Raw genomic sequence first — 11,641 nt, 5'->3', positions numbered from 1 at the left:
AAATGCCTGGTTCTGGTGACCAGGGGACATTGTGCTACCGGGTGCCACAGGACTTCTTCATAAGGCCACTATTTTCAAGACCAAGAGACGTAACTACCATCCCAATACATCAAAACAAACACAGTGAGGCAAAATGAGGAAACAGAGGAATATGTTCCAAATGAAAGAACAGGACAAAATCACAGTAAAAGAGCTAAATGAAATAAGATAAGCAATATGCCGGGCAGAGAATTCAAAGTAATGGTCATAAGGATATCCACTGGACTTGAAAAAAGAGTGGAGAATCTGTGAGACCTTCAACAAAAAGATAGAAAATATAAAAAAGAACCAGTCAGAGATGAAGAACTCAATAACTGAAATTAAAAAAATATAATAGAGGGAATCAATAACAGGTTGGAGGATGCAAAGAATGAATCCATGATCTGGAAAACAGGGTAAGGGAAAGAAACCAAGCTAAACAGCAAAAAGAGAAATTGAAAATGAGAAGAGGTTGTGGGGCACCTGGGTGGCTCAGTCAGTTAAGCGGCTGACTCTTGATTGTGGCTCAGGTTGTGATCTCAGGGTTGTGAGATCAAACCTGTGTAAGGCTCTGTGCTGGGTGGAGAGCCTGTTTAAGATTCTCTCCTTCTGCCTATACTCCCCCACTCACTCTCTCTCACTCCAAAAAAAAAAAAAAAAAAAACAGGTTGAGGAAATTCAGCAATTTCAAGTGTAATTAACATTTGCATTATAGGGATATCAGAAGGAGAACAGAGAAAGAAGCAAAAAATTGTGTGAAGAAATAATAGTTGAAAACTTTTCTAATCTGAGGAAAGAGACAGACATTCAGATCCAAGAAATACAGAGAACCACTAACAAGATTAACCAAGGGGGTCCACACCAAGACAAAATATTAAAATGGCAAGAAAATAGTTATAAACAGAGAATTTTAAAAGCAGCAAGAGAAGAGAAAACAGTTACATACAAGGGAAACCTTCAGGTTTATCAGCTCTCAGCTGAATTTTCAGCAGAAGCTTTATAGGCCAGAAGAGAGTGACATGATATATTCAAAATGCTGAAAGAAAGAAACCTGCAACCAAGAATACTCTTTCCAGCAAGGTTATCATTCAGAATAGAAGGAGAGATAAGGAGTTTCCCAGACAAAAAAAGTTAAAGGAGTTCATCACTACTAAACCAGCCTTGTAAGAAGCATTATAAGGAATTCTTTGAATGGAAAGAAAAGCCATAACTAAAAGTAAGAAAGTCATGAAAGAAAAACATTCACAGGTAAAAGCAAACATGTAATATAATAGAATAATTATTTGTAAAACGAGAATGGAGATTAAAATGCAAAAGCACTTAAATCAATTATATCTACAAAAGTCAGTCAAGGGATTCACAAATAAAAGGATGTAAAATATGACATCACATACATAAAAACTGCTTTTAGAATGTGTTCAAACTTAACTGACCATCAAATTAATAGAGAGTGCTATACACATAACATGTTATAAATGAACCTAAAGGTAATCACCAAGCATGAACTTATAATAAATGCACACAAGAAAAGAAAGGAATCCAGACATAACACTAAAGAAAGCCATCAAACCAAAAGGGAAGAAAGCAAGAGAAGTAAGGAACAGAGCAGAATGACAAAAACAACCATAAAATAAATTACAAAATGGCAATAAATAAATTCCTGTTAATAATTACTTTAAATGTAAATGTTCTAACTGCTCCAATCGAAAGACACAGGGTGATTAAAGTTAGAAAACAAGACCCATCTATATGCTGTCTGTAAGATACTCACTTCACACCTAAGAAGACATGCAGATTGAAGGTGAAGAAACAGAAAAATTTACCATGAAAATGGAAATGGAAACAAAAAATCTGGAGTAGTAGTACTTATCAGACAAAATAGAATTTAAAACAAAGACTGTAGCAAGAGACAAAGAAGGGAACTACATGGTGAAAAAGGGAAGAGGATAAAGCAACTGTAAATATCTATGTGCTCAACATGGGAGCACCCAAATACATAAAGCAACTATTCACAGACAAAGGAGAGATTGGCAGTAATACAGTAGTTGTAGCATTCTTTAATACTCACTTACATCAATGGATAGATCATCCAGGCAGAAAATCAACAAGGAAACAGTGGTTTTGAACAACAGATTAGACAAGATAAATCTAATATATACATACATTCATTATTTATATATATTTAATATATATAAATTTATTTAATATATATAAATTTAATATATATCTATAAATGTATATATCTTATATATATACTATATATTTAGATGGACTATATATATATATATATATATATATAGTCCATCTATAAATAGAAGAAAATACATTCTTTTCAAGTGCTCATGAAACATTCTCCAGGATAGCAGGATAGATCACATGTTAGGCCACCAAACAAGTCTCAATAAATTCAAGAAGAATAAAATTATATCAATATATCTTTTCTGACTATAATGGTATGAAACTAGAAATCAATTACAAGAAAAAATCTGAAAAAAAAAAAAAACAACACCACAAATACATTGAGGCTAAACAACATGCTACCAAACAATGAATGGGTCTACCAAGATCAAAGAAGAAAAATAAAATAAATTGATACAAATGAAAATGAAAACACAACAGCCCAAAATCTTTTGATGCAACAAAAGGAATTCTAAGATCAAAGTTTATGGCAACATAGGCCTACCTTTTTTTTTTTTTTTAAGATTATTTATTTATTTGACAGAGACAGTGAGAGAGGGAACACAAGCAGGGGGAGTGGGAGAGGGAGAAGCAGGCTTCCAGCTGAGCAGGGAGCCCGATGCGCAGATTGATCCCAGGACCCTGGGATCATGACCTGAGCTGAAGGCAGATGCTTAAGGACTGAGCCACCCAGGCACTCCAACATAGGCCTACCTTAAGAAACAAGAAAAATCTGAAATAAACAACCCAACCTTGTATCTAAAGGGCCTAGAAAAAAAAAAAAAAAAAAGAAAAAACAAAGCCCAAAGCTAGTAGAAAGAAAGGAATAATAAAGATTATAGCAGAAATAAATGAAATAGAGACTAGACAAATCAATAGTAAAGATCAATGAAATAAAGATCTGGCTTTTTGTAAAGGTCAACAAAGTTAAAAAAAAATCAACAAAGTTGATAGACCTTTAGCCAGACTCATCAAGAAAAAAGAAAGAACTCAAATGAAATTAGAAGTGAAGGAGGAGAAATAATAACACAGCAATACAAAAAACTATAGGTGAATATTATGAAAAATTATAGGACAAATTGGAAAATCTAAAAGAACTAGATAAATTTCTAGTAAAATATCATCTTCTAAAACTGAATCAGGAAGAAAGAAAATTTGAACAGAGTGATTACTAGCAATGAAATTGAATCAGAATTAAAAACTTCCAGCAAACAAAAGCTCAGAACAAGATGGCGTCATAGGTGAATTCTACCAAACATTTAAAGGGTTAATAACTATTCTTCTGAAAGTATTCAGGAAAAAGAAGAAGGGGGAGGAGGGGAAGAGGAGGAAAAACTTCCAAATTCATTCTACAAGGCCAGCATTACCCTGATACCAAAACCAGACAAAGAGAGTGCAAACAAAAAGAAAACTAAAGGCCAATATCTCTGATGAACAAAGATGTAAAATCTTCAATAAAATATTAGCAAACAGGGGACACCAGGGTGGCTCAGTTTGGTTAAGCGCCTGCCTTCAACTCAGGTCATGATCCCAGAGTTCTGGGATGGAGCCCTGTGTCAGGCTTCCTAATCAGTGGGGAGCCTGCTTCTTACTCTCCCTCTGCCTCTCCCCCTTTTGGTTCTCTCTCTCTCTCTCACACACTCTCTCTCTCTCTCTCATGTTTACTGTCTCTTTCTCTCTCTCAAATAAATAAAATATTTAATAAAAAAATATTAGCAAACAGAATTTGACAATACATTACAAAAATCACTCACCACAATAAATTGGGATTTATTCCAGGGATGCAAGACCGGTTCAATATTTGCAAATCAATCAGTATAATACATCATATTAATAAGAGAAAGGATAAAAACCATATGATCATCTCAATAGATGCCAAAAAAAATTGACAAAGGACAATATCCATTCATGACAAAAAAACTCTCAACAAACTTAGGTTTAGAGGGAACATACTTCAACATAATAAAGGACATATGTGAAAATCCCTCAGCTAACATCATATTCAGTTGTGGAAAACTGACAGCTTTTTCCCTAAGATCAAGGACAAGACACAGATGTCCACCCACCACTTCTATTCAGCATGATACTGGAAGTTCTAGCTGCAGCAATCAGACAAGAAAAATAAAAGGCATACAAATTGATAAGGAAGAAGTAAAACTTTCACTATTTGCAGATGACATGTTACTATATATAAAAAACCCTAAAGACTCCACCAAAAAAAACTATTAGAACTGATGAATTCAGTAAAGTTGCAGGATACAAAATTATGTAAAGAAATCTGTTGCATTTCTATACACTAATGACAAAGTAGAAGAAAGAGAAATTAAGAATACAGTCCCATTTGCAATTGCACTAAAAAGAATTAAATACCTAGGAATAAACTTAAGAAGGTGAAAGACCTGCACTCTGAAAACTGTAAAACATTGATGAAGGACATTGATGATGATACAAATACATGGAAAGATATTCATGCTGATAGAAGAATTAGTACTGTACAAATGTGCATACAACCCAGAGCCCTCTACAGATTCAATGCAATCCCTATCAAAATGCCAGTGGCATTTTTCACAGAAATAGAACAAAGAATTTCTAAATTTGTATGGAACCACAAAATATCCCAAACAGCCAAAGCAATCTTGAGGAAGAACAAAGCTGAAGGTATCACCTTCCCAGATTTCAAGATATACTACAAAGCTGTAGTAATCAAAACAGTATGGTACTGTCACAGAAATAGACACATGGATAAATCAAAAAGAATAGAGAACCCAGACATAAGCCCATGCTTATATGGTCAATTAATCTACAACAAAGGACGCAAGAATATACAATGGAGAAAAGACAGTCTCTTCAATAAATGGTGTTGGAAAAACTGGATAGCTACATGCAAAAGAATGAAACTAGACCACTTTCATATGCCATACACAAAAATAAACTCAAAGTGGATTAAAGATCTAAATACAAGACTTGAAACCATAGAAATCCTTAAAGAAAACATAGGCAATAATTTCCTTGACATCAGCCGTAGAAACACTTTTTTCGATATGTCTCCCTAGGCAACAGACACAAAAACAAAAATAAATTATTGAGACTACACCAAATAAAAAGCTTTTGCACTATCAAAAAGGCAACCTACTGAATGGGAGAAGATACTTGCAAATGACATATACAATAAGGGTTAATATCCAAAATATATAAAGAACTTATACAATATCAAAAAAACAGTGCAATCAAAAAAATGGGCAGAGGACCTGTGTAGACATCTTCTGAAGAAGACCTACTGATGGCCAACAGACACATGAAAAGATGCTCAACATCACTAATCAACAGGGAAATGCAAATCAAAACCATAATGAGATATTTATTACTTGACACCTATCAGAATGCCTAGAATAAAAAAGAAGAAATAACAAGTATTGGTGAGGATGTGGAGAAAAAAGAAACCTGTGCACTATTGGTGGAAATGAAAATTAGTGCAACCAGTCTGGAAAACAGTATGGAGTTTCCTCAAAAAATTAAAAATAGAAATACCGTATGACCCCATAATTCCACTACTGGGTATTTACCCAAAGAAAATAACAACACTAATTTGAAAAGATATATGCACCCCTATGTTTATTGCAGCATTATTTACAATAGCCAATATATGGAAGCAACTTAAGTGTCCATTGTAAAAGGAATGGATAAAGAAGGTGTAGTGTATTTACACACACAATGGAATATTACCCATAAAAAAGAACAAAATGTCACCATTTGCAACAACACTTCTAAGACCTAGAGAGTATAATGCTAAGTTAAATAAGAGAAAGACAAATAAGTGACTTCACTTTTATGTGGAATCTGAGAAATAAGAAAAATGAACAAAGAGATAGACTCTGAAATTCAGAGAACAGGTGGTTGCCAGAGGAAAGGTGGGTGGGGAATGGGTGAACTAAAAGGGATTTAGAGTATAAACGTCCAGTTATAAAATAAATAAGTCACAGAGATGAAAAGTACATAGGGCACATAGTCAACAAGATTATAATAACATTGTTTGGTGACAGATGGTGATTATACTCATTGTGCGTGGTAAGCACTGAATAATGTATAGAATTGTTGAATCATTATGTTGTACACCTAAAACTAATATAATACTATATGTTACTTGTACTTCAATTTAAAAAGTCTAGAATCTAGAGAAGCTAAGATTTGAACTCAAGTCTTGTGATGCTACCAACCTCATATCTAACCACAACACAAGAGAACCTGTATTCTTGACTTGTGCTAAGAGGTGAAACTCCATGGAAATAGTATCTTTATTCCACATTTAGAAGTAAGGTATTCTGGGGAATGTCTATATTTTATTTCATTTATATATAACTTGGACTGTTTGGGTTTATAAAAAGGGAGTTGGGCAGGAAATGATGATCTATAAACTACTCAGCCCAGTTAACGTAAGCATGAGGTTTAGTTTGACTTTTCACATGGGCAGCCATTTCTTTATCTCTCTGCCTACCTGTGAGTCACTTTCATGATGGAGACAGGAGGAGCTATTATTTACATCAGGCATATTTTTAAACATAAGCAACATTGGCTGAGGGAGTATTTGATCTCTTTGAGTAAGTCCATTTTAGGCTCACATTGCTTCTCTGCTTTTTCAATTTTCAGTGAACTTTACTGGAATAAATGCAAAGCAACAAAAGGTATTTAATGAAGGATACTAGTGAAGACCTGAGTTCAAGTTGAGTTTTATGGTATCTTATTTCTAAGGAGAGAGATCTGGGAAATTTGTGGATCATGTATTTGATTCTCTCTCTCTCTCTACATATATATATATATATATATATGTATATATATACATATATGGTGATATATAGTTAGTATATATTTATATAGTTATATATATTTATATAGCTTCAATTTTGAAATTTCAGAAAATAATTTCTTTGCCATCATTTAAAAATAAATTATAAAATATGTATGCTTTTACATTATAAATGGTTATATAAGTTAACTTACGAAAAAGTAAAACATAACTACCCAATAAAAAGTGCTTTTAATATTTTGTTGGATTTTCTTCAATCTTTTTAGCTTTGTATCTGAATAATACATTGGTTATGTCCATAATATATACAACTTTATATCTTTCTAAACATGCTATTATAATAGGTTCTCAATTTGTTATATAATTCTTATGCTATAGTAAATACATATCTTCATAATAATCTATTGAATAGATTAATTATAATTTTCTAAACTTTTCATCTTCTACTGAACATTTAGGTTAACAATTTCTTTTACTGCTGTCATTGATGCTTTGAAAAACATGTTTGGATGATAGCTTTGGACTACTTCCTGGGTAGTGAATTACTTGGGCAAAAAATTTGTACATTTTTAGTGTTAACAACACATACAACCACAATATTTCTGCAACGGTACTATATAGTTTAGAATGCGAGCAGTAATATTAAGGAGTGCCACTTTTACAACATTCTTACCAGTATTATATATAAGATGTTTTGAAAGTGTGCCTAATTTTTAAAAAGTAAAAACTAGTACCTCATCATATTCCTTTTGTGCTTCCCATTTAGAGTGAAGAAGGAGGCCCACAGGAAGGAATTCTGGAAGATATGCCCATTGATCCTGACAATGAGGCGTATGAAATGCCTTCTGAGGTAAAATTTTATATACCTACAACTCTAAAAATAAACTTCAGGACTTCAAGTTGGGTCTTTTTAATAAGCAGTACCAAAAATCTGTCACTGTCAGATTTTCCTTCCATTTGTCCTTAATGAAAGTGATTTACTCTCTAGAGGGACAAATTGGCCAAATCCAGAATATATATTGTGCAGACAACTTGAAAGCTAGAAGTGGTTTTTACATTTGTAAAGGTTGTTTAAAAAAAAAAAAACAGAGATACTCTGTGGTTCACACAACCTAATATATGTATTTAATGACCCTTTACAGAAAGTGTTTGCTGATCCCTGCATTAGAAAATTATTTTATTAAAAACCTTACTTTCTAAAATAAATCCCCAGATGGAAAGTTGGAGAAATTAACTGAATGCCTAAAGTATTATTTGCCATACATTTCCAGCAGGATATTTGCATGGTAAAATAAAAGGTACCCACAAAAATTATAGAGTAGAAATATGATAAATGCATGGTTTGCAGGAACTGATGTACTTCAGTCTAGCCTTTTGATGATTAATTTTAATTTGAAAATAAGTTTCTTTAAAAGAAAATGTATCTTAAGGAAAATTTAAAAATACTTTTAAATGAATGCAGCTGACTCAAGAAGAAATAGAAAATCTGAATAGACCTATAGCAAAGTAAAGAGACTGGATTATTGTTAAAAAAAAAAAATCTACCCACAAAGAAAATCCCAGGACCAGACAGCTTCACTGATGAATTCTACCAAACACTTATGGAATAATTAATAACTATTAATTATAATTAATACCAATTAATTTCTCTTCCAAAAAAAAAAAAGAGGAAAGATTACTCCCCAACTAACTCCATGAGGACAGTGTTTACCCTTATACTGGAACCAGACATCACAAAGAAGATGTATTATTCATTAAAAATCAAGTTAAAATGTCTTTAGTTAGGTTATATACTATTCTTCATGGCATCAGTTAAAGGCATAGTGATAATCCCATTTATAGAAATTGAGATTAAATTGTTTCTTAGATTTTACCAAAATTTTTGAATCTTTTTATGCACAGCACAATGCTAAATACTATAGAAAATACAAGAAGATTAATTGATAGTACCAGGACACAAGGAGTTTACATTCTAATGGTTTGACAAAAACAAATACAAATTTACTCCTTCATTTATTCATGACAATTCCTTTAAACATTATTGACTGTCTTCTGTGTATTAGGCATCACAGAGGCAAAAATATTCAAGATACACAAAAAAAGTATAATATTTTACAGGAGCTGGTCAGAGTGATCAGGACTTTTATAGAAGAGTTGGTGTTGATCTGTGTGTGGGGGGGATGGGAGATATGATAGGCCAAAATGAAAGGAGGACATTCTAGCACAAGGTAATATCAGAAGCAAAGGCATGCATGTCTAAACATGCATAAAGATATGTCTGAGGAACAGTGAGTAATTAAATAGGATTTGAGGTTAGGGAACAGAGACTAGTGACATATTAACGCTGCAGAGTTGGGTCAAAGATAAGTTGTAGAATACTAGGAGAACCTTTCCATTTAAGTTTGTACTATATTCAGAAAGCAACTTGAGTTATTGAAGATATATTTGTTCACTCATTTTAAAGCAGGATCCTAATTAGAGTTGTTCTTTAGGACTAATCTGACTGCTTTAGTTAAGATCTTTAATATTTTTATTGTGGATCCTATCCATATATTGTATGGGGAGAGGGGGGTTTAGAATAAAAGTAATAATTGAAGCCATGGATGAAGAAGACATTTTCATTGAGAAGCAAAATGAGAGAAAATGTCACTTGCCTTTAAATGTCTTTGTCTCATTTTAAAAATTAGAGGATCTTAGCCCTTGAAGAGGCTTTTTAAGCCACTTAATTTATCTCTCAAAATGTACAGTTGAGGAAACTGGGAGCAATATAGACCAACTAACTTGTCCTACAGGACTAGAACATATGATTGTTAAATGTCATCTGAAAGTAAAATTCAGATACCTGAACTCTGAGCAGCATAATTCACTTTTATATTTGACAGGAAGACAAAATTATTAAAAATGAAAGTATACTGTGTGTAACTGAATAGTTGCAGAGCTGTTATGAGTATAACCTTCATTCAAGGTAGTGAGCCGTGTCCTATCTCATTCACCCTAAATCCTTCATTACTGATGACTAAAACTAATAACACTGCATGTTTTCTTTCTGATTTTCTTCATATTAGGAAGGATATCAAGACTATGAACCCGAAGCCTAAGAAATACTTTTGCTCCCAGTTTCTTGAGACCTACTGAAAGATGTTCCATCCTGTACAAGTACTCAGTTCCAACATGCCCAGTCATGATATTTTCTCAAAGTTTTTACAATGTATTTTAAACTCTTCCATCAGCAGTGATTGAAGTTATCTGTACCTGCCCCTACTCAGCATTTCAGTGCTTCCCTCTCACTGAAGTGGTTATATGGTAGCAGGGTCCTTGTGTGCTATGCGATATTGTGGCTTCAAATCTAAAATGTTAAATTAAAACACCTAAGTGACTACCACTTATTTCTAAATCTTCACTATTTTTTGTTGCTGTTATTGAGAAGTTGTGATTTACTATCATATACTATAAGATTTCTAGGTGTCTTTTAATGATTATTTCTGTTTAAAAATGATGTGTTGTGAAATTTGTTTATATAATACTTAAAAACGTGAGCATGAAACTATGCACCTATAAATATTAACTCTGAAATTTTACTGTTTTGTGATGTGTTTTATTAACTTGTGTTTATATATAAATGGTGAAATTAAAATGTTATCTCATTACAAAAATATTAATCCCATCTCACTTTAATGATAAAATCATGCTTATAACAATATGAACTGAGAACTGACAAAATTAAAGTTCTTGACAGCCATTTGAAGGAGAAGGAATTTTAAAAGAATTAAGCAGACAAGATGGAACATTAAGCCTTTACTCTGGGAATTCACTGAAGCAACACTACCCAAAGTATCTTCTGACATGCAGTGGTGTCTTAAGAGGCTATTCAGAAAAAATGGGTTCCATGGAACAGTAAGCTTAAGAAATGATTTTGACTATGTCTGCTTCAAGTATTAATAAAACATATTAGCACATTAAGGCTCCGAGAGAATCTGGTTAACTTTGTTTAACCCAGCATTTTATTTTTATTTTTTAAATCAAACATCCCCGCCACCACCCTCGGAAATGTCTTTAAACATTTCTGGGAACTACCAAACCGTTACCTTAAGAAATGTCAATTTAAATGGACACATTCCTAGAAATATATCTTTCAAAACTGAATCAGGAAGAAATAGAAAATTTGAAAAAAAATAATTACCAGCAATGAAACTGAATTAGTAATCCAAAAACTCCCAACAAACAAAAGTCCAGGACCAGATAACTTGACAGAGGAATTCTACCCAATATTTAAAGAAGAGCTAATAATTGTTCTTCTCAAGCTATTCCAAAAAACAGAAGAGGAAGGAAAGTTTCTAAGTTCATTCTGTGAGGTCAGGATTACCCTGATACCAAAACCAAAGACATGGCAAAAAAAAGAAAACTACAGGCCAATATCTCTGATGAACATATATGTAAAATCCTCAGTACAATATTAGCAAACAGAATTTGGCAATACTTTACAAAAATCATTCACCACACTAAATCGTGATTTATTCCAGGGATGCAAGGGTGGTTCAGTATCTGCAAATCAATCAGTGTGATACATCACATTAATAAGAGATGGGATAACCATATGATCATCTCAATAGATTCAGAAAGAGCTTTGATAAACTATAACATCCA

The 11,641-nt window shown here is 32.9% G+C and overlaps 1 protein-coding gene across 7 annotated transcripts in view; it reads left to right on the top strand.

The window, feature by feature from the left end:
• The window catches only part of SNCA (synuclein alpha), a 145,646-nt gene extending 135,255 nt beyond the window's left edge, over positions 1-10,391 (top strand). For all 7 annotated transcript variants that reach the window (XM_073891959.1, XM_025873449.2, XM_025873448.2 and 4 more), the window contains exons 5-6: positions 7,764-7,847; positions 10,063-10,391. In XM_073891959.1, coding sequence (XP_073748060.1) covers positions 7,764-7,847; positions 10,063-10,095 — 117 coding nt within the window. In that variant the 3' untranslated portion in view covers positions 10,096-10,391. The remainder of the gene's footprint in view (positions 1-7,763; positions 7,848-10,062) is intronic.
• Positions 10,392-11,641: the final 1,250 nt, after the last annotated feature.

The sequence above is a fragment of the Callorhinus ursinus genome, unplaced genomic scaffold, assembly GCF_003265705.2.
Source record: "Callorhinus ursinus isolate GAN/ISIS: 27379988/994484 unplaced genomic scaffold, GSC_fseal_2.0 scaffold4, whole genome shotgun sequence".
Taxonomy (NCBI): Eukaryota; Metazoa; Chordata; class Mammalia; order Carnivora; family Otariidae; genus Callorhinus; species Callorhinus ursinus.
The sequence above is the reverse complement of the archived record's forward strand: the minus strand, read 5'-3'. Positions and strand labels throughout refer to the sequence as shown.